Source organism: Aplidium turbinatum, chromosome 2, assembly GCF_918807975.1.
Source record: "Aplidium turbinatum chromosome 2, kaAplTurb1.1, whole genome shotgun sequence".
Classification (NCBI taxonomy): domain Eukaryota; kingdom Metazoa; phylum Chordata; class Ascidiacea; order Aplousobranchia; family Polyclinidae; genus Aplidium; species Aplidium turbinatum.
This window is the reverse complement of record NC_137473.1, coordinates 32,359,361-32,384,215: the sequence shown is the minus strand read 5'-3', so window position 1 is coordinate 32,384,215 and position 24,855 is coordinate 32,359,361. Positions and strand designations below refer to the sequence as shown.

Genomic DNA, 24,855 nt, shown 5'->3' with positions numbered 1-24,855 from the left:
CAAATTAGCCTGTTTGAAAGATATCATTGTGACATCCGATATGTTGACATTTTTTTAGATTTAGAACTTAGACTCAAGAGACCTAAACATGAAACAGAAAATTGTTGTGGCCTTGCTCTGCCTAGCTGCAACAATTTCGAAAGTAGAATCCAGAGACAAAATTTACTACTTGGCCATTCAAGAAATAATTTGGGATTATGCACCTTCTGGATTAAATTTGATTACAAACAACAGATTGGAGGATGAACCGTAAGTTAACTCCGTAGTAGGCTATGATTCAAAAAAAGGGTAGCTTAAATGGGTAGCTGTAATGAGCACGTTAACTTTTTTGTAACTATCATCTACCACACAGCTCATCTTGCGTCAGAATTTTTTACAAAGGGTGAGATGTAAAACCACTTGCAGAAAAAAGTGGGTTATAGATAAATTTTGCCAGATATCCATTACCTCCTTCTTAAATTTCATTTTGAGTCAGCTCAAAAGTACTTTTTGCAGATTAATGGTAGCCCCAATATTTAAAAAAAGAAGAAAATTAAGCCAAAGCTAATTTTTTAAATTTAACAATGTAAATAATTTCTGTGTCCTCCCTCATCAGTAGGCTAGCTTATATAAAAATACAAACGACGATCAAACAGTTGATACGAACAACAAAAACCTGCTTGTTCACAGTGACATCAGTTGAACGTTAATGAAATGTTGGGGCTTTATATAAAAGCACACTTGTAATGTGATTGGTTGTGTGCAGTTGTCAACCGTGTATCCACTCTGGCATCGTATAACCAGTTAACCACTGGGTGGACTATGGGTGGTGAGAAGTAGCCTAATGTTTAAGTAACCGTTTGGCTTTCAATCATAGTACATGGTCCCAATACCTCCAACATTGTACTAAGCTGGATATCGAATCCAACACTAGTTTTAACGTGGCCTACTTGAAGCTACGTAGTTTTATTGTGGTGTGGTAAATTGGTAGAAATAGTTGTTAACGAAAGGAAGGCAAACTTCATTAATTCTTCAGGTTTATGGTCGACCTAATCTACAATTATAATCTTATTTTCTCATCTCCGATGCTTGCAACAAGTACTAAGTACTCTAATTAAAATTGTTGGGTTTAAATTTATATGTTTTGAGTCTGAGCTTTAAACATAAAACAAACAAAGCTGTTTTGTCAATTTAAATAGAGTATCAAGAATCTACAGTGAGCTGTTCATCGGAAAGCGATACAAGAAAGCTGTGTACAGAGCCTACACAGACGATACTTTTTCTACGCCTATTCCCCATGATCCTAACCTAGGTTTTATGGGTCCAACCCTTCGAGCTGAAGTAAGTAACAATAGCAAAAAATAAAACATGCTGTTGTGGAGGTTTTAGAAAGGAGTAACTATATTTGATGTATAATTTGCTCTATTTAGCGTTTTGCTTGACATTGATTACTTTTTTTAGTATTACTAGTGTTTATTGTTTATAATAATAATATGCTACAGCAACGAAACCTAAAGCGATACCTTACCTTTCTTGTGAAAGCAGTCATCTGATCTGAGCTTAAATCTAGTAGAATATATCTGACCTATCAAGTTTAACTTTTTAAAGTTTCTTATTTTGTAGTTTTCATTGATCGAGAAGCTAATATTTATTGAATCTCGTGATGATTATTCATCTGCACATTTGCAGTAGGCTCATAGCAGCCATATCAAAACTAGACATTTGTATACTTTGTATATGAATGTGCAGTACGCACAGCTCATGGTCGAGAACAATGGCGCATTGTATCCAACCCTCCGTACGAGGAAGGAACAAAATAATGATGATACTTTGTATTTTCATCGCAGGTTGGAGATCGAGTAATTGTGCATATGTACAACAACGCCAGCCGTGAGTACAGTTTACATACTCACGGTCTGATCTATACAAAAGGGCACGAAGGTGCTCCTTATTATGACAACAGCACAGAAACTGATGATGATGCTATTCCAAGTGGAGGAAGATATATATTTGTATGGGAAGCGCACCCCGAGTAAGATTTTTGTGTGAGCACCATTGCTCTCGAAATCTAAATATTGCCCCTAGTCGTTAGTGACGACCTTCAAAATGCTTTGCAATGGTATGTCTCAAACCATCGACCTGTTCAAAAATAAAACAAGGAAACACTAGCTGAGAGCCACAAATTCAATGTAGGGGAAATAAAATGTCCCTTCTATTATTTAAAATATAAACAAACTCTCTTACATTTTTCAGAGAAGTGTTTAATGTTGAAATAGTCCTGCTGTACGAGCGTAGTACGTTGGCGCAGCTGATAAATGAAATTGAAATTAATTTTCTAAAAAAGGCAAGGGTATAGATTTCTCCCTTTAACTAACAAAATAGCATGGTTTACTGGTTTATGTTGAGGTTACCAAGAGTGGATCTTGTGAATCAGGTTTCGGCTTATTCCAGAAAATTTAAGTCTCTCCAGGTCATTCTAAATCCCCCTTTTTAAAGATAAATAAAATAGGCGAGTAAGAAGTGACATTGGACCCGGACATTTTTGATAACAACCATTTTTTGGTTGCAGGAGGCTTGTCTGGTAGTCAGACCAACGATTCTAAAATTCGGCAAAAATCGGACTTGGGGAACTGCCCCAAAACCGCACTTTAAATTTTCATAGAGCGCCATCTAGCGGTTGTAAATATTTGCTCTAAGTAAAGTGCGACTTAGTAAGCATATACACGTAATTAACACTCACAAAAAGATAAGTGTAATAATATTTTTTTTAAAAGGTTGTGATCATGGGTGTAGGCAGGGAAGGGGCACTTACCCCCATCCCCCAAGATTATGATTTACATGTCATTTGCTCGAGAGTACAATTTTCAAAAATTGTATTCGCCTTCCACGCAAACACTTTCTCATCAGGTTTTCAACCAACTCTACTTCAGTTTTTTGATTTCTCTAAATGGTTTTGCGCCGTAGGCGCAACAACCACTTACATCATACGTTAATAGTAATTTTTTTCACAATTCTCGCACCTCACCACTCAAATGTTACTTTAAATTTAGAACTTTTCTTACCTATGTGGCAGCTTACAAGATGAATTTGGCTTTAAAAATTGTGCCCTCCCAACCCCGCTTCTCCCCCACCCCTGCATTTTTTCTGCCGACGCCCATATTTGTGACGTATTTGGCCATTTATTACAGTTTAATTATTATTACGCAATTATAATTGCCTACGTTAAAGTGTAATTCAATGTAGGCTATATGACACTTCAACAACATTAGCAACTGAAACAAGTGGTGATACAACGTTGACAGATGTATAATCAACATATAATAGAAAGACAAACATCAGCGATTTGAGCAATTAATGCTTATCTGGAGATCATTTAATGTCGTTTATTCAGTGCTATTGCTTTGCTTCAACAGAAAAGGCAGCATATATTTAATATAATTATGCGTTCACTTTCATTCATTGCAAAAATATTTTACTTGCAAAAACTACCACAGTAACAATTCGTGGTCCCGTTCTAGGGATGCGACTATTTTTATTAAAGTAAATATACTTCTACACTTACAGCTCTTGGGTATCTAACACTCTAAAAGTGATGAATTTTCACACTGAGCTTCACAAGCACAGTGGATACTGCATTTAAAGCCTTTCTTGAAGCAACCACAAGATGTGCATAAACGCTTAGCGCTCCTGCAATTGCACCTAATTTCTTTCAAAAAGGTTTTGGGTGCACATTTATTATCTCACATTATTGGGACTAGACCAGAAGCTGTTTCCTTGTATCCATAGAAAGTAGGATTCAGCACAGTTTTCAAATGACGCCATGTTGACACTTGATGATGCACACGAAGGCTGTAAAAGTAGCATGCTCTACTTGTTGGAGGCATTCTTTCAACTGATATATATTTTGGGGATACAGCGTAATGGTGGCGAAACAAATTCAAAGTATTCATGGAAAACACTTGCTTGTACAGAATTTGGGAGAATTCTTCTCCAATTCTGGAAATGTCATTTCTTTTAAAGCTTCCTTGTTTCCAAAGGCGGCACATTTACGTTGCACTTTGTCCAGACCTTTCAAGATTTTAAAAACTTTTACTTTTCCCGTTTCGTAAAAGCAGGATGTTGTATCGCATCCAGAGAACGCGTGGCAAAATAGCAAAGATGGGCACATATTTTCTCCAAGTGCAAGCTGAGCTCGACGAATGAAAATTTTCGCGTTAGACGTATTCATTTAGTCTAAATACTGTTTCCGCATGGTGCGTGATAAAGCAAATGGATGCAGACATGTTGCGCTGGGGCTTGGCAGAGAGTGCTGCTTGTGAGTGTGGTGAAATGCAGACGGCAGCCCACATTATCAAGGACTGCCGGCTATACAGACCACCTCATGGTATGGAAGGCCTAGTTTCTATCGATGACGACACGCAGGCAGTGGCTAACCAACGGATGCCCTGACATATAGCGACAACACGAGAGAAGAAGGATGAGTACATCAGTATCGTCAACCATCACAGTTAGCCTACATATACTTGACCATAGGTTTCATGTTCTTCCAGAACCTTACGGACGATAGCAACAGCAACGTCTCTTTTTCCTTTGGTCTTGTCCACAGTAATGCCATTACTATAATAAGATTATCCTAGAGTAAGTTTATAAATTGTTATGTTTATTTGATAAAAACGGAGGTTTATTTGCCGGGATGGGTGTGTCTAAGCGAATTGCTACGTCGGGACAAGATGTGGTCAGCTTTATGCGCTTTTGCTCTGCTCCTTTGGTTGTTTCAATATCACAGTTGTCACGTTTCAAGCAAATTTTTCATATTCCTAACTTTTGGCCAGGAAAGTCAGTGAATGAAAGTACAGCCATCGAATACAATCGAAATACAAGATAATCGAGGATTAGTGCACAAAATATTCTCATTTTGCAAGATTATGTATTTGAACAATGCAGATGTCTGAGATTTCCGCATACTTCCGTCATCTGAGAAAAGGATGGTGGAATATTGGCAAGTTCATACGAAAATTTGTCCGGTTTCAGTGACCCCTGCAAACAGGCTATAGACAGTAATCTGTGAAAGATTTCGGTGGATGACATGTGTAATTGTGTATCTCTTTATCTCCATATAATAAGGTTTTTCGCATGACGGCAAAAGTAGGCTACTTGCTTGGTCAGATCTTTTTAGCGAAATCTCTTTCAGTTTCTTTCCACACATTTTGCGAATAATATCGTTACCAATAATTAAGACGTTATCCACATTTACACGAGTATCGCAATAATGCCCTGCTGAAACGTTGTAGCCTACAAATCTTCTCTATCATTTTTGGCAAAGATTTCGATGCATACACATCATCATCATCATCATAATCCATCGTCGGTTTGTTCCCCACTAGTGGGGGTGGCCGATTGTTTCCGCGCAGCAATTGCTTACACAGTTTTCCATAAATCATCTAAATCACTTCTTTCCATCAGTTTGTACCCTGCTCCGAGAAAGGACATCAGTTGATGAAAACCACCAAGTCGTAAGTGAACATTTTTGAAAATACCAAAAGTCCTGTTTAATTTTGAATGCTCTGAAGTAGAAGGGCTGGTCAAACGTTAGCGGTGTACAACGTATGCTCATTTTTCTCGCTTGGTCTTGAACGAATATCATTGTATTGTAAACAGCTTCATCTGTTGCGGGATTAAGCGCTATCATAGGATGAAATGATACTGACGAAACCTGAAACTCACCTTGAAACTCACCTTGAACTACATTAGCTATGAACCCTTGCCATTGTAGCCTACTGGCTTAGAATTGAATACGTTTGAACACAGCCATAGAGTGTCAACCAATTCATGGTGCGTAAATAGCACGGAAGAGAGGTTCAGCTGCTTGATTCGTACGTCTTTCCAAGTACCTGTCTTTGCACCAGTATACGACTTGACTAAAATGCCAAAATTGCCTGATTCCAGTAGTTCAGTTGCACTGATGTGTTGTTTTTCAATAACTAGTGGTCGAGTTGCCATTCTTGGTGTTTGACAATTTATAATGCCCATCACATGCGTAGTATCATGAGTTCATGCCCTGTCAGAATATCTTCGTTAAAATCGAAATTATCTGCTACCCACTGACAGAAAGAGCCGGGATGACTTGTAGAGTGCATTACCTCATCCGTATTATCACCATTCGCTTGGCTTACACTAGCTGATCGTTTAAACGCTATTACTTGACCATAACTTGCACAAAGACCAAAGGATGATAGTAGCCTACATCCAAGAGAATACTCGATCTTGTGACCTGATGTACAAAAATGCCAATTGACAATAAAAGTCTGGCGACATTGCATCGACGTAAGAATGGCTACTTATGTAACGACCTATTTCTTCAGGTAAGTATTTTTGTGCAGCTTTGGTGATGATACAATGGATTTAATGACTTGGCTGGTGTATGTTATAGTTGTTATCCAACTTTTTAATTATGCTTTTTCTAAAGTCTTTTCTTTGTGAAAGTTCAAGATATAAATCATTACCAAATTTAATGTGTCCGTAATTTCCATGTTCGTCAGATACGTTGTAACAGACGAAATTACATTTTCCGAAATCCATCTTAGTTAATTAGCATTTTGTAGAATTTTACAACCACTACACTGCGGGATGGCACAACGGGCAAGGCGTTGGCTTTCCAATTATGCAAACCTGGTTCGATTCCCGGCTGCCGCTGGTTGTTGAAAACACCGCTCACCTCTACCTGGGGTGTAATAAATTGGGTGGGCATAATTGCTGCAGGAAAGGTGGCTGAGAGAAAGGAACTGGCCACCCTACTCTCCTTAGTGCCGAAGGCTTAGTATAATGAGGACCTTATCTTCTCATACCCAACACTTGAATCAAGTATGGGACCACCTTTTTACACTATCATTGGAGCCTAATTTCTGTTACATGAGGCACTCAGCAAACAAAATATGTTATTTTGCGTCGATTCAACGTTGCCAGACGTTGAATCGACGTAAAATAGCAAATTTTGCTGAAGAATAATTCTAGACACTATGTTAATCATCCTTGTTTCACTTGAAATTCGGAAATTAGCACGACAGAAAATACATACATTTTTCTTCCGCTAGATGGTGCGCCGATCAATAATTGCCCCAGTGAAAAAGGCCTTTCCCCATGTCCGAATTTTGCCGAATTTTAGATTTGGGGTGTCAAACAGGTAACCCATCTTTTTATGAAAAAAAATGGTTGTTATCAAAAATGTCCGGGTCCGGCTATTTTTATGTCAATTCTTACTCGCCTAAAAACAGGTTTACTTGTAACAAATACAAGCTAATGACAAACGGACTTCAAGGCTTGTGCCTGTTCCTCAGACATTTTTACTGTAGATTTCAAAGTTTTATTCGTGAAACTAGTCACGGTGTTAGTCACCGGTTTGCCAAAATTTAACATTTTATTATGTCGACACAGGTTTGGTCCTTCCCAAGATGATTCAAATTGCTTGACATGGGCCTACCACTCTCACACCAATTCGCCGAAGGACATTAATTCTGGGCTCATTGGCGCTTTGATAGTTTGCAGACAAGGTAAGAAACAAAAGCAATACAACCCAATTAAACTGTTTTGGTTTTTTCGAAATGCAATTTGCAAAAACAAATGTGTTTGTGCAATTTCATTTGTTATTCTTCACATTAACATTTCAAAAAAAAGTTGTTTTTCGGTTACATGATTGAGGATTGAACACCGTAATCGGGATTGATACTTGGGAGTTTTGGTGTGACTTAAGATTTCAAAAAAACTGACAAAAATGATTGAATTTATTATTTTGGTTGCATTGCTTCGAGGCTTTTCCTCAAAACTTTGTTTTAACGAAAACTACATTGCTTTGGTTTGCTCAAAATATTGTTTCCCGAAGATATGTTTTTACCATTTTGTAGCGTTTAATTAGTATTAGAATACACATCCCTCATAAAACAAACAAAAAATCTTAATTTCAATGCTTCATCAGGTACCTACCGGGATGATGAAACAAGAATTGATGTTGATCACGAATTTGTTGCCATGTTTTTTATTCCTTATGAAAGAGACTCTTGGTACTTTCAAGAAAACTTGAGAGTAAGTAATGTTTTGTAGTAGTAGATGCACGGGGGTGGGCGTCAGCAGAGTAGTTTTGATGTGTACGGTACGTACATTGAATCAACAAAGTTTGCCTTCTTATCTTAAAAACATATGTTTTTTCAGTGAACACACCTAAGTGATTAAATGTGATATAATTGTGAGTGTCCGCCTTACGTTCTTGCTTTAGAACATTTCAAACCGGCAACTTAGTCGTTCTTACATTGTTTCAACGTCAGCAGACATTCAATTAATATACAAAAAAACTGACTTGCTGGTTCGGTTGTTTCATCATTTCATCGTAAAGAAGCGGACAAGTCGCGCTACAAGGTCTAGTTTGTTAGTTTGGAGCAGATTTTAGATAAAGAAGACGTTTGGTGCCACGTCCTTCACAGACTGAGAAGTAATGCTTTTTTGTAAGTAAAGAAATCCTCCCAAAGTCCCATTCATCTACATAAAGTTAGCTGTAAGCGGGAAAAAACTTTTTGAAATCTTCTTCTGGTTTGAATTGTCTCAATATTTCCTTGATTAACGAAGATTACTCGCAACATCAAAAAATAATTGTTTTAAATACCAGTTCCTTCGATTGACAAAAAAGTTGTTTTGAATTTTAAATTGGATATTAAACCAAAACTTTTAACTAAGCCATCTACCAAACCTAAGTTTGATTTACTGAATATGGTTAAATACAAAGTGTGCATTGTGCACCCTAATCAAGAACCAGTTTTGAAATGTAAAAAATACTCCAAAAGCAACCAAAAGAGCCACAATCTATTAAAATCCTCTAGGCGCAATCTCTTGACGCAAATTTTCAAGTCTAACTGCAATTTATAAAACAATCATTTTATGTGTAGTAGACTTGACATGTTTACATTATAATCAACAGATGCCATGCTTTTTGCTTTTATCTCATCTTGTGTTGGTGTCAAAGCATTCTCTGCAGCGTTTCTTCATGTAGAAAGTTGCTCGTTAAATGGCATATTGCTGCTGAAACCACTCTCCTTGCCGTTGTTCACGTTTCAGCAGATAATTTAGTTGTAATTCTCAACAAGTTTCGCGATACATACTGGCAATCTAACAGTTGTCTTACTAATGTCTTATCGATGTACAAATGTATATTCATAGACTGAAATTTGTTCTGTCAACGCATTTTTACAAAATTAAAGAGATCTTTTTATCTTTTTAAGGCTAATTTTATAATTTGCCAAGTTTACAGTTTTCTTACAACATTAAAAATTCTAGTTTTTCTAGGAAATAAAAAAAAAATGTTTTCCTGAAAATGCATGGCCAACTCGATCGTTTTGTTTGGGGTGTAAACTGCGCACATTTTATTGCTACAACGAACAGAGGGTACTGTTATTTTGCATTCATCAAATGCTGGCATTTGCACAACAATCTAACCTCTTAGTGTACTTGATTTAAGAATCGATTTCGCTATCGTAGTAGCATCTTCAGCTAAAAAAGAAAATTTAAAAAATATGTAAAAAGAACAAATAAAACAAACTTCGATAATATCAACACGCATAAAAATTCTATTTTAAACACATGGTTGCATAACATCAAAAGCTGCCAGCCTAAATCTTTAACTGGTGTTCTGCCACGATTTCCAACAACGAACAGAGACCTTGTCCCTTGACAACGAGCAGAGACCATATTATTGTCTGCAATGATTTATTTACTTTAGCTGCTACATTCTTTTTGTATTCTGCTGTTCTGTAGCGTAGCTTAAATAATGCATTATAAACAGTTTTTCTCGTAAAAGTATATGCTCTTGTTGGCCACGACACTACGTGGATCTGATGAAACCCACCATGACCAATTCAATATTTAACAACAAATCGACATTTTAGACCTTACCAGATTGGGAAAAGGTCGATATTTCTGGAAGTTTGTTTGAAAAAGGGAACAAGATGCACGTTGTCAATGCCTACATGTACGGAAATACCCCGGGATATGATGTATGTCAAGGGGACCAAATAAGCTGGCACGTGATGGGCATGGGGTCGGACAGAGATTTACATCCTATTCAATTTCAAGGGCAAACGGTATGCAAGAACCTTTATAAAAATATTGTTTAATTGTCTATAAATGGTTAAATAGACTGATAGATTCAATTCATTAATCAATTTAATTAACTATTTATAGTTTTAGTTATTGGCCATAGAGAAAAAATCACGTTTTTTTTTCTATTATCTGCTGTTTTATTGAAAAATGTGGAAAATCCATTGAACGTATCCCATAGGCTTGATTGTATGTATGGGAGATGAGAAAAAGACAAGCAATCAGTTTCGTCTGATTGTGTGCAGTTCAGTTCAGGAGACCACAGCCCTAAGGGCCGTAGGCGTTTTTCTCCAAAGAGAGTACTTTTTTTAGATGAAGAAATCAAGGCCTATAGTTGAAAGGGCGTCATTCCGCAATCGACGGCGTGCCTTTAAGTGTTTTCCCAAAAACACAGCCACATGCTCTTGAGCAATGGAGCCGGGGGCCTATCAAACGTCGAACCATGGCTCTCACCACTCTGCTATGCAGCCGGTATAACGGTTTTACAACGTTTGCAGACGTTGTAAAAAAGAAACAATTTTCTGGTTGGGTCAAAAACAAGAAATTGAGCAATAGGCTGAAACTTAAAAGAAGCAAACGGACAACGCAGACAGCAAAATCCGTCACTTTACATTGATTCAACGTCTGCAGGCGTGGCATTGTGTACGTGTGGATATATATATCTATAGCCTACATACCATTGGCGTAGGAGCCAGGGGTGCAACCGCATCCACAAACTTGTCAATAAGTCGAAAATTTGGGCAAATTAGATAAAATTTTGGGCAAGAACTTCCAGCATGTTTTAAAAATTTTATTATGATTGAACTTTTTTTGAGTTTTTGTTCTAATAATCAAAAGTAGCCTATATTTTTATGTTGAATTTAATGCATCTAAAATTTAAAATATCCACTGAAATTGAGCATTATTTAAGTTGTGAAAGTTAAGAAATAAATGTGTAATTTGTTGAAAGTTTGAAAATTTTGAGCAGAAAAAATCAAAATGTTTACAAATTTTATGAAAAGTATATCTCATTCAGGGTGCTCCAATACTGAAAGTGATGCTTTTATACACATAACTTGCAATATCAAAATTCTCAACTGAAAATGTAGTCTACAAGTTTAGTTTATAAAATTTCAGAAATAAGTTTAACTTGTTAAGATTTTAGATCATTATGACAATTGTATTTTGAAGTACATGTATGCCTGGTTGCAAGAGTTAGAGCTTGCTTGCCTACATTCCTCTTTCTTCCTGTCACAACGATAACTTGCAATTGTTTAATTGTTTTGATGAATTGAGTCTAAAGTGGGGATAAAAACTTGATTTTTGTACCCACATGATCTTCACAACGGGTAAACTCAAATCCGAAGTACATACATATCGTGAAGGAGTTCTGGCATCCCTCTCGATTGTTTAAAAAAGTAAATGGTCTCTCCACACACAATGGCTCCAGGCACGCGCAAAAGCAGCAATTAAGAGTGAAACGTCTGGGTCTGCAGACAGGCCACGTCACGGAGAACAAAGAAACAATGTAAATTCAACGTCAGCACAATTACAAATCAAGAGGGCAATTGAGCCGCCCATTATAATCTCAATGTGAATTTTTTTCTGTATAGAATTATTTGTATTGTTATGATGCTTTCGCATTATTTGCACGATACTGGTAGTTGACAAATTGCATTGACAGTATATACCAGACTATTGGGAGCAGTGTAGAAGTTTTAATCAGGTGGTCTATGCTTTGTCGCAAAAACATGTGGGAACATTTAATTATATTTAGGCAACATTTTTTTGCACACTCAAAAGCTAACTTTTCCCTACGGCAATGATACAAAGTGCAACGGTTGTGCCATCAAACGTTTTAAAAAATTGAAGTATCCAAAATCATTTTCCAAGAAAAATTGCAAAAGTTGTCTTAAAATCGGTATGAACAATTATTGTGTTATTTCCAGGTTTTAAAACAACATCACAGAGAAGACAGCATGATCATCATTCCTGCAACTTTCTCAACTGTGCTAATGCGTGCCAACAATCCTGGAAGATGGTTAGTTGCCTGCAAGTTGTACAACCACTTTACAGGTTGGTAAACTTTTGACTGCTTAAGCCTTAAACAATGAGATTCTGGCAAGTAAATCCAATATACCTTTTTGAAAAAATTAAAAAACAAATCATTTTGCAATATTATTGCCAAATGCGTCATAACTTAAACAAAATGTAGGCAACATATTAGTAGGGTCTCCTATTTTTGGGTGACTTTTCAGGAAAAATAAGCTTGGTTATTTTTTTGAATAGATTTTCTACGCTAAATTTAAAAATAACATTATTATTTCTTATGACGTCATGTTGAGTTGCCACCTAGCAATGTTTGCAATTTTGGTCGTAATATTGAGAATGTTAAGAGATAGAGAGCTGGAATTTATGCCAAAATAATTGGAAGGGATAGCGCCCTATCTGCCTTTAATACATCGTTAAGTACTAACTGCAACAGAAACCAAGTTATTTTCAAAAATGTGTTTTTTCCCATTTTCGTCCTAAAAATAAATTCGAAAATTATCGTAATATTACCCGAATTCGATTGTAGATTGTGGGGACGTTTTTTTCTCAATTGTTCAGCTTTTTAATTAGGAAAGGTAAATTGCAGATCAACAATTCTCTAACAGGCATACAAATTTAGGATTCGACCATTGGGATGCATGCGCTGTATGAAATGTTTTATTCTGAATATGACTCAAGCTTATTTTTCCTGAAAAGTCTCCTAAAAATGGGACACCCTACTGTATAGTCTTTGCAACAATGCTCTTAATTTATAGCCTACATGCACGAAAAGAAACCTTCCATAATTGATTGCAATCAACCACGTAGATGCATATGACAAACTATGATGCAGTTTCGACAATTCTTTTCAAGATTACAGTTTGTTGGCTATTGCTAAACAAAATTCAACTTTTTACTTGAAAACAATCTCTGGATAATTAATTTTCACCGTAAAGAATTCAGCAAGATTGACCAAGCGCAGTTGTTGGTGTTAAATTGATTTCTACTTTTAGAGGGAATGACGTCCTGGCTGACCGTTGATCCAGCATGTCGGAATCCAAATGCTCCGCTTCCCTCAGATAGCTTGACTGGCACTGTTAGAGAGTATTTTATTGCTGCTGAGGAAATGTTATGGAATTATGGTCCAACAGGCATGAATATGTTCACAAACACAAGTCTCTTGGAACCGGGAAGGTGAGTTTTTGAAAGTCCTGGTTTCGTTTGAAAACACATTCCACTAGAATGAGAAAGTCCTTCCTGGAGTTTAATCTAAAGTGTTGTGTATACTTTTGACACTTTGGACCATTGTCACATTTTCGGTCACCAGAGTCGTCATTATGAATTAAACAAAAGTGACGCAGCACTTCCTTAAATTGCGCAAGAGCCACTACTGCCCCAGCGTTTGTGGTACAAGACTCTAATTTTTCTTATTAATTTTCATCCACTTTTGTACCGGTATGTAAAGATGTAGTAACATAAGACAGCTTCATTCACTAAAGGTATTGCTGTGGAAAGCATTATATAAACAGTTATCTTTCGCAACTTGTGAATGATGCAGTTCGCTGGTAACAACATTCTTCCAATTAGAATAAGCTCTATTCGAACAACATCAGTGACTTGATCTACATTTATGAGGTTTCATTTATATTTATTAGTTCCAAAATTATCCTTATGTTGTAAATGCTGTTGCAACTATTGATGAACAGCTAATTGCTTGTAGTATTTGGTTTACCTTTTTTGTTTACACAATCCATACTTTCTTGAAACAGTTTCCCAGCAAAAACCTACGTAGAGTCGCTAACGGCCAGCATAGGTAATGTGATCGGTAGGCACACAGAGTTAATTAGCCTTTACTGGCTCCATTCAGCACCTACAATTTGCATCATAGGGATATAAGTGTTTTTACCGCTAACGTTTTTCTATGCAATGTCAGTTTTGTTACTTTAAGATTGCACCTAGCGTAGCCTATAAGTCTCACTGAAAACTTTTCGCATCAACACTAACAGCACAACATGCACTTCCACTCGAATAATTACCCTATTTAGATGTTCAATCAACAAAAGATGCAATTTTAAACGTTACAGTTTATGAGTCGTGAAGCACCTGAAGCGACACCTGTTTGGGGGAAAAACCTGTTCTCAAACCGGGCTGATTTTATTTACTTGTTAGAGAATATGCTGAACTTTGTTTATTTACAGTGACTCAGAAGTTTTCTTTGAACGTGGAGCAGATAGAATCGGTGGAATTTACAAGAAAGCTGTTTTTCGAAAGTACATGGACGCTACGTTTTTATCACACGCTCCTAGACAAGAAGACCTGGGTGTCATTGGGCCAATGATTGCTGCTGAGATCGGAGACACGATTAGAGTTGTACTTAAAAATTTTGCTGCAAATAGGGTAGGTTTTAATTTTTTATAGAAATAAAACTACTCTACGATAGTTAAATTGTATACAAAAAATAAAAATAAAAACCTTCTGATCCATGGTTTAATGGTCAGTTGTAGCCTATGCCAAAACAACCTCTTTGGATATTTGAAATAAAATTATCATGTGTTGTACCAACAAACTATTTGTTTTGCTACCTAATCTGTTTTACAGCAATTCATATGTTATTCTTAATGCAATATGATTTATCAAGCTTTCAAATAGGCTACCTAATGAAAACCAAATAACCTTCATCCAAAAACGTCAGCAGTTTGTTTGTTTTTTTGGAAAACGATAAATGGCATGGTGTTACTTGAATTTATTAGGCTAACTTTAACCGTGACTTAATTTAAACAAGTAAACTTAATTAAACGCTATAACTTCAATAGAAATCGATTGCTCTAGTTGTAGTTATAAGTAGACTGTAGCCTACCTATAGCTTTTATACGGTTATTCTGATGAGCATTTTTCTATTAGTAGGCTATAACATTTTTCCACGGCAAAGCCATCAGATATGTAAGTATGGTAGTCTACTTACTATACGCGCCACAGTTAAGTACGGTTCTTCCCTATTTCTCAGGCATATAACATTGAACCACACGGAGTGTATTTTCAAGACACTTATCCTGTTCCTCCAAGATCACAACGAACATACACATGGTGAGGATAGATATTCCAATAGAAAAAGTTTTTTGTTTTGAAACTATGCGTAGTTGATGTTTTTGCTATAACTTGGTCTAATGGTCTATTGTTTAAAGGACTTTGCCAGATGATGTAGCTCCCAGTGATGAAGACCCAAATTGCCTTACATACCTTTACACATCTTCTGTATCTTACATTGCTGATACTAGTTCAGGATTAATTGGCCCACTGCTTGTTTGTAAGAGAGGTATGATAAAAAAAACACTTTTTTCTATTATGCTATTGTAAAGCAATATCTAGCTCGCTTGCATGTATTTTGCTTTAATTGTTTCTTTTAAAGGCGACTAAAGCTTATTTTCTGACTATCTGCAGGGTATGTCTGAGTGATTAAGCAGTAAAAGTGATTAACTGACGATGTATACAAGCTTGGTTTGACGTTCATGTAGAGCACACGGCTGTATCTTGGCAATACAATTTGCTTAAAAGTTGACACAAAGGTTGACTTCCTGGCCTTCCCGTTTTTTATAATCTTAACTTTCAACTCTCAGCCTGCAAACTTTGTAGCATCAATTGTGTGGTTAACTTGTTAAGTAAACTAAAAGCAACGCAAAATGATTTACTGTATGTAGCGTAGGTACAGGACGTCATATGATTTTGTTACAGGCACACTCCAGTCAGAAATTCGTAAAAGCAACAAATACATCTTGATGACTGTATTTAATGAAAATAAAAGTTGGTACTTCCAAGAAAATATGGAGCGAACGTTAAATGATCCTTCTTCAGTTGATGTAGAAGACCCAGACTTTGAAGAGTCAAACCTCATGCACAGTAAGACAGTCAGAATGGCTAAATGGTCACTTGCCATTTAACTTAAGTGGTTTATACTTTCATTTGGGCTGATTTAAAAAAAGACTTAATCTGATTTATAGACTGTATAATACATTATTTCGTAACTGCCCTTAAATCAGTCGAAACCCCTCACTTAAATGCTGAAATTCTTTTTTTTTTTTCAGTGCAAACTATAGCAACAATATTAATTGATGTTGTCTACAAGAAATTCTGCTTATTAACAATTTCTGGTTATTATGCATAAATTTTGTAATACAGCATTCTCATTTGAACGTAATTTTGCTTTTTCATTATTCCTGTCTTCATCTTAATGGTGTTAATAGTGGTGTTAATTGTGTTCAACTCAATGGTGTTACAGTGAAACAAGTTGATATATTTAAATATCTTGGGTACATTATAACTTCCGTTGGCAAAAGTGACACTGCAATTAAAAAGAGAATCGCCATAGCAAAGGATACTTTCAGTAAAATGACCACAGTCTTCAAGAATCGCAACATGCAATAAAGACCAAAATTAAAATTTTAAAAGAATATGTAGAATCAATTCTAACCTACGGATGTGAATGCTGGACAATGAGTAAAGATATGGAGAAAAGACTAGAGGCTGCTGAGATGTGATTGGCAAATGCAGAAACGAGATTAATAACAACAGTTTGAAGGCGCTAGATGCAATTTGTAGGTCATACTCACAGACATGGAGATTTTGAAAAATTAGCACTATTGGAGATGATACAGGGAAAAAGAAGCAGAGGTCGACAAAGATTAACTTATTTAAACAGCTTGAATCAATGGGCCACAAACACAACAGTCAAAGCGAATGATTTTATACGAATGGCAAATGACAGAGAAGTTTGGAAGACCATGATCGCCAACGTCTGTATCAGATCAGGCACATAATCATCATCATTATCTTAATGTACACGGAGTAGAGTTGAAGACCCAAGCGGAGGTTTCTATGCAGGATTTGTTAAATTCAATTGCTTAATTGATGTGGCATAAAACTTAGCTCAAGGAAACGAAACAATATTAGCCTACTTTACGCCAAATGAGATGTGGTACATAAAACATAGGCGACGTTTATCAACTAAGAATTGATGCCCTAGTAATTGATGAATTAGGAAGATAATGCAATGATGCATATTTAACTTTTTGCATTTGAGGTATGAATGGATTGATGTACGGAAACTTTGAGCTGGATTTGTGTGTTGATGAAGAGACAAATTTGCACGTTTTATCTGTTGGAACAGAAGTGGATATTCATGGAATTAGCTTGGATGGAATCAACACTAGAATCAAGTACGATGTAGGTTTAGTTGTTTAGGTTGAAAGGAAATGATTTATCTCTTTGAGGTAAACTATTTTAAAAGGCCAGATTGTTTTGGCTGTAAAGTAGATTCCTGGAGTGAATTTGTACTTGAAAACTGCCAAGGTTAGCAGTTTCATATAGTTAAGAGACTTTATTTAAGCTATACTCTGTTAAAAGAACCGATTGAACCTATTGATCCTAATTTTAAATATTGCTTAAAATTTTGATATTTGCTGCAATCGAATAACATCTAACTCAGATTATATGCTGTAGGTAAGGTAGGTTACACATTTACCATTTGAATATATATTTCCATCTGAGGTTTTGAGGTTTTATAATCTTTTCAGTATATTTGATGTTTTATGAAGCGACCAAACACCCTCATCTTATTCATAGTTGCTATTATTAGGTTTCCAAAAAAAAAAAAGTTTAACAAGTAAACTGAGCTATTTCATTTTATATTAGCGATGTGAACACCGGTGTTGTAGAGGTATTCGCACACACTTCCCATTCAGTGAAGATACGACCGGAGTTCACTGGTGCTGGAAAGATGTTTTGTCGGACCATTGACCACACAGTCACAGGAATGTCGGGAATTTATCGAGTAACTTTAGAAATGACTTTCCTGCATTTAGATGTATTGTTTGAAATGTAAACTTGCTGTTAGTTGTTGCCTAGATGTGAATTTATTAATTTTTTACTAGCCTACGTTGCAAGGTATTGCCAGTTAGATATTTGCAGTTCGTGATGACTAATTGCCAAGATGTTATTAAAATGATGTCGTAATGTTGAAAAGATTCCTTAAAATTGTGGTTTAATATCATTGCGTTATTAATTTATTAAGTTGATCATATTTAAATGAGGTCAAGTAATTTTTATCAGTTTTAGTATTGTGGAAATTGAGTTGTTGGTGTTGTATTATTGTAAATTTTACCTACTCTAAACTATAGTAGCTTACTTTCTGGTACTTTTATCGTCAGTCAAGAAAATTTTGTAGATAATCTCAGGAAAATGTTGATCTATTCGATCATTTTACTGACTGTTTGTGTCCGAATTGCATGAAACATAACAGACCTACCTCATTTGTCGTTCACCTCTTTACAAGCCAGGCAGAGTAAAGATGGCGAGTGCTTTGCTCTATTTCTTAAATATACTTCATCAGTCTACCACTTTCCATTTTTAGGCACGAAAATGTCATCAAAGTGATGAGGTTTCAAATGAGCAATCCTCATCAAGACAAGAGAATGCAAGAGATACTTATTACATTGCTGCAGAGGAGGTCATATGGGATTTTAATAAACGAAGAGTGAACATCTATGGAGAATCCGTAGACATTCCTCACAACAAAGGCTACATGCATTCCCATTATCAACCTAGCACTCTTATAGGTAAGCTTTTTAGAATTGATTCAAAATAATTGAATTTTGCTTACCCTCACACAAAAATTAAACAAAAGTGCAAATATTATAGCTATCGTATACGGATTTTTAGACGTATAGACCTGTCACTGTCATTAACTTGTTTTTCAGATAGTATAATCCGTAATGTTTACATTGATTCAACGTGTGCAGATGTTTAATCAATATAAAAATGACGAATTTTGTTGTCTGGGTTACTCTTCTTCCTTGAACAGACACAACTGACAATGCATCAGTTGCTTACGCGACTCGTTTTAGCTGTTTAATAGAATGAGTTTCGCTTTTAGCAGCATGATCGTTGCTTACTTCACAATGTAGATCTTAACGACCTGTTTTAGCCTGATGCTGCGAGTTCGCTGTGGTACTAGCAAATTGCACTAGCTTTCGGAACACAGTTTCCTAGTCATGTGCTATGACAAATGATGTTGAAGTCAGTGTGCAGTTGTTTTTAGGCGGTTTTTTTGTTTAGCTTGACGCTGCTGTCTTAGCACCATTCTTCACAGCACATGACTAGGAAACTGTGTTTCGAAAGCTAGTGCAATTCTCTAGTAGGCTACCACAGCGAATTCGCAGCATCAGGCTAAAACAGGTCGTTAATTTCTACATTGTGAAGTCTTCGCTGTTGGTGGGGTTAGGTAATAGTTTGCTGCAGTGATTTTTGGTTAGGCCATATAACTAATTGGAACCAAACTTTTGAAGAGAGAAAGTTATTAAAAAATTTTCATATGCATGCAAATACAAGTTGTATAGAAATGCTTGGAGTTTAAAATTTACTTCTTCATTTCACGCGTGTAAAAATAGTAAAAACTCGAATTTGTACAGTCGATAATAATCTGAGAGTTTGTTATTTGAGAGTAGAATATGTTGACAGTATGCTATCTTGGTAACCTACTTTTTCATTGTTTTTCATAGGTTCTCGCTACAAGAAAGTTTTGTATTTTGAATACACCGATGATACATTTACGACTCGAAAATCCAAACCAGCCCACTTGGGTATTTTGGGTCCCATTATAAAAGGAGAAGTTGGGGAAACGGTTTCGGTAAATTAATGTACTTAGCCATTTAATATGCGCATAATGTTTGCAGTAAAGATCCCATTAGTCATCACTCATCACTGAGCACACAAAAATAAGTTTGCATGATTGCATCAGACTTAAAATAACCAAGCTCATCCAAACTAATTTGTTCCACAACCAGTAAAGCTAGTTCGTTTCCAACACTTTATTAAAACGACTTGGGACCTTTCAAAAAATTCCACTTTTGGTAATGTTTCAAAAGTAGACGGTTTCATTTAGTTGTAAAATAAGCATGATACTATTCCATGATTCAGTTTCTACCGTAATTTAACACCAAAATCTTTTTTTTTATCATAGATTGTCTTTCGGAACAAAGCCAATCGTCCTTACAATATGTTCCCCTGGGGAGCTGTTGATCATTCAGCTAACACCTTAGACAGCCATGCTGTTAATCCAGGGGAAACCAAACAATATTACTGGAAGGTTAGCATGAAATAGATTATACAATTACCTATTTAGCATATTTTTTGAAAAAAAATTACATAGAGTTTAACGTTTCTATCGGCTATCATGACTCCGGTAGCTGGTACCATCGCAACTTTTAAAAAAGCATGACTATACCTACATAAGTACAGTAAGCTACAGTCAAAACATTTGGTACATAACATACAGGTCTACCGTAATAATTTGCCAGTGTAACATTTTAGTCTCACTCTCAGATAAACTTCATTAAATAACGAACCCACCATCCGTGCAGCAAACGCCATGTAGCCAACGTAAGAATGATTAAACAAAAATCCTAAGAAAGCTGCTAGTGTAACTTCTGCCTCTGCTTAATATAAGAAGAGGAGCTAATCCAATACACCATCCTTTGCCTGTAGATTCCTGAATCTGCTTCACCAAAAAGCCACCAGCCGGCATGCCAGTCCTTCATCTACGTATCATCAGTTGACCCAGCTATTGACCCAATAGACGGCTTAATGGGTCCATTACTTGTTTGCAAGAAAGGTAAAAAAGTTGTGTTGTTGTTGTTTTAATCTTTTTAACATGGCATAAAAGCAACAGCTATTTTAAGTTTGGTATAATCACACCAACGTTGCTTTACCGTAATCATAATCTCATATTGTGCAAGAGGTTTTATTTTACAACTTGTAACTTTTGTGATTCTAATTCCGTTCTTCCTTGCTCCGAGGTCAGTGAAATGAGGTCAGTTAATTGGTGAATAGGTCAATTGCCAAGAACATACCAAATTGCACTACATTCATCTAGACAAAAAATTTTCCATGATTTTTGGTATAGCTTGGATATGTCACTATAAAACAGTTTACTTTTATTTCTTCGTGGCAATTACTTTTAAGCCACGTCGCTATAAATTAGTTCACACCACACACCGAGTATACTGTAAGAAGGAATATCTCTTACAGTCTTACAACATCAAAGTTATTATTTAAACATAGTTAGCCTACTATTGATGTTAACAGGGATAACCTTAAATAGATGTGCAGCCCGGTAGTTAAGCGTTTAATAATTTTCAGGTAGTTTCTCAGGTGCATCATCACTCAAGGTCCCGGTGGAAGCTGATAAAGAATTTTTTCTTCAGTTTCTGATAGTGGATGAAAACTTGAGTCACTACATTGACGACAACATTCAACTTTTTCTGAAAGTTGATCCTTCTACTTTTGATCATACTGATGAGTTTGTTGAGAGCAACAAGATGAAAGGTAAACATTTTGGAACATCACCGCTTCAATAAAGGAAAATCTTTCCAAGTAGCAAAACGTCTATATTTCTTATTTTGAAAAAGTATCTCACTAGATTCCTTAAAATGTTAACATTTTTTTTTTTTAAAGTAATTCAAAAAAACATCTTGTATTATGGTCCTGCAATAATCACAAGGTTGGTCGCTTGTGTTATTAAATGGCTACATAGCAAATCATATAACAGTTCATTTTAGTGCGTTTATTAAATTTTATTGCATTTTAGAAAACTATGCTTTGTAGGCTACATCACGTGTGTCTTAGTCCTATATTATACTGTAGTGTACAGTGGGTGTATATCTACTACATCTAAAATATAACTTTCTATTGTTGCTGTGATTTTTAACCTGCTACAAGTGAATAGGATAAGCTAAGCAATTTTAATGTAAAATTCTTCATTTTCAGCTATTAATGGATTTTTATGGCACGTCGAAGACCTTAATATGCTATCAGATGAGTTGGTGAGATGGCATTTGATTGGGTGGGGAAATGAGAAGGATTATCACTCTGTGCACTTTCATGCTCACACATTTGTATATAAGTGAGTGATTGATATTGGACTCACACCTTTCTGGCTAATAAACTTTTCTGAAATTGAGAAGGTTTGAACGGTTTGAAGGTTTCGCCTGCTTTTGGTTTTGTTTTCTACAAAGTAGGCTAATAAATTTACTGGATGCTACTGAATGAATGATGAAGTGTTCAGCGAAAAAATTTAGGTTCAGATTAAATGGAAGCGGGTCGCTTAAAGGCAAATGACAAGAGTTGAACCATCTTTGCTTGGTCTTGTTATTTCTTTGTTGGAAAACTATGTGTTTTCCAAAAAATTGCCTAACCGACATATCGGGATAAACCGATCCACTTCCACATATACAGTAGCTTGATATCTACAGCTGTAATTGAAACAAAAAAGGTAAAACGTTAAAAGCTGTTCAAACATCACACGACTCTATTCTCTTTACCACAGCTCTTACACATTATGACGGCAAATAACGTATTTTCATCAACTTGTATAACTGTGACAGTTCTAATCCCACTTGGTACACGCCAAACTAAGACGTACGTTTCGATTGTGCAAAATAAAGAAAAAATAACTTGTGCAGATCAAATGGAGCTTATCGCGGAGACGTGTTCAATTTATTTCCCGGTTTTATGGGAACCGTAGAAATGCGGATGGTCGAGGTCGGAAATTGGCTGGTTCATTGTCATGTGTTTGATCACATTCAAGGAGGAATGCAAACAATATATTCCGTTATAGACAGAGGTGAAAAGAAATATTTTATTGAGATAAAAATTGTATTACTCCCACAACAAATTTAATTGAATTGTAGCATTATTTGCAAATCCTTAATTTGTAAATGCTATGCAAACATTTCCATTTGATTGCCATCATTCTTTTCAGGTAGGTAGCTTGAAAAGGGAAAATGTGTAGGTCAGAGTTTGAAATGCACTTAAAGGGTCCTTTTTTGTAACGTACTGTCTGAGACAATCTACTCATAGTTCACTTCTTTTTACTGGTCCAGTCTGACGTCTAAACAAAATATTCTTCTTTTGGCTTGATTTGCATTTCAATCATTTAGCACTTGGTTAAATTTGCAGAATTTGTAGTCAAAATATATGATTTGTTTTTCATAGGGTATTTGCTTATAATCTGTAGGTATTTGCTTATATACTTTGCTTATAATTATACAGGGTATTTGCGTAAAGCCAACAAGCCTCTTAAAAGCAAACAACAACATTTGTTAATGTTCATTACAGACTTGGACAACCAGAATTTTTTTAGTTTGTTGAAATTAGATTAGAATTATAATTACAGCTATTCTAGTTACAGCTTTTACAAATTAGACTAGACTTAAAATTAGAGCTAGCTAAGTTTTCGCAAACTGGAGTAGAATTTAAACTAGATTAGAATTAGTTTGACGCAGTCGTCACATATCTTTTTCTATTTAAATAAAAGCGCTAATATGGCAACTCAAGATCAAAGTGTGATTCCCCCACCACTACACCAAACTATTTATGTCATTGTAGACATTGTGATGTAGGTGAATTGATGAGTTAATCGAGTTCTTAATGACTTCGCTACTTAAGCGATGGAATGACAGTATGACACTTTGATTTTATTGCATTTTCCTTGCATGAGGTTTCCTTTCATTTACTGAAAAACACTATTGGAAAAACTAGAATTTTTAGCAAAACTGGAGGTTAGATTAGAATTGGAATAAGAGCAAACAAGTGTTTACCACATTACATTAGAATTACTAACGTTTTGCTCTAATTCTTCGAATTAGACAACTAAGTCTGGACTCCATTAGGCCTACGTCTCAGCACGTCACCATTTATTACGAACCTTCTTAAAAACACAATCGTTACATTACCTTGTACAGTAAATCAAATTTGGAGTGACATATTCAGTTACTTGTTATTCCTATCATCATCACCATCATTATGTTCATCATCCTTCCATTAATGATCTTTGTAACCAGTTTTGCCTTATTGTGTGAAATATGCAAATATACTTATGCAAACCTTTATTTAATCAGATGTGTCTCAGGAAAACACAGATCCATTGGTGACTACACATCGAGACATATGCGAGCTCAGTGTGACTGGAAATCAGGAGTTTCTTTGCAATAACATGAAGATCAAATCTTTAAGAGACTTTGTTATCCCTCGATATAGCGTGATAAAAGTCATGTTTCCAAATGGATCCATATCCATGGTTTCTACAAATGACGTTGAATTCCTTGATCTCAGCAACAATCAACTTAAGTCTTCTCTTACTCGTAAGATCTTGAGGCTCTTCCCAAATTTGTTATCGGTCAACTTAGATAAGAATCTATTGTCAAATATTCCTGCTCAGTTTTTCCTGCGCAATCGATTGCTGCGCGGCCTCACAGTCCGGAACAATCCCACACTACAACGTGTATCTAGTGGAATTGTGAAAGCATTCCCAAAACGTGGCATCTCCGCTCCCAATTTCACCATCTTAGATTTCTCTGAAAACACTCAGTTGCAACCATCTTGCCTTAACCAAGTTTTTACGAAGAAAAAGCTTTTCTTGTCATGTCTTGCAATGAGGTCTAAATAATTGCTAGAAGCACGCATTTATTCATTTTTAATCATGTTTAGTAAACCCACATGTAGCTTACTTTTAATTATTCCATTTGTCTACTTGTTTACTTCGTCATTCATTGCGTCTGAAAGACCAATAATTTAGCACATGTTTCATTCAGATGTCAAGAGTTTGTAATTGTCAAAGAATCGCTACCTATCCAGATGTTTGCATTTCACAAAATACATTTTCGTTATACGACAACCGTT

The 24,855-nt window shown here is 35.9% G+C and overlaps 1 protein-coding gene across 1 annotated transcript; it reads left to right on the top strand.

Annotated features, from left to right (window-relative positions):
* The first annotated feature begins 1,281 nt into the window (after nucleotides 1-1,281).
* LOC145764781 (ferroxidase HEPHL1-like) lies at nucleotides 1,282-24,765 on the top strand. Its single transcript, XM_082576455.1, has 21 exons — nucleotides 1,282-1,320; nucleotides 1,827-2,011; nucleotides 7,411-7,526; nucleotides 7,949-8,055; nucleotides 9,906-10,100; nucleotides 12,045-12,171; nucleotides 13,140-13,320; nucleotides 14,325-14,523; nucleotides 15,131-15,210; nucleotides 15,309-15,439; nucleotides 15,856-16,020; nucleotides 17,201-17,336; nucleotides 17,812-17,950; nucleotides 18,530-18,734; nucleotides 19,677-19,804; nucleotides 20,138-20,263; nucleotides 20,662-20,796; nucleotides 21,345-21,501; nucleotides 21,943-22,078; nucleotides 22,638-22,798; nucleotides 24,075-24,765. The coding sequence occupies exons 1-21, from the start codon at nucleotides 1,297-1,299 to the stop codon at nucleotides 24,620-24,622; spliced, it is 3,381 nt and encodes a 1,126-aa protein (XP_082432581.1). The 5' UTR covers nucleotides 1,282-1,296; the 3' UTR covers nucleotides 24,623-24,765.
* The last annotated feature ends 90 nt before the right edge of the window (nucleotides 24,766-24,855 follow it).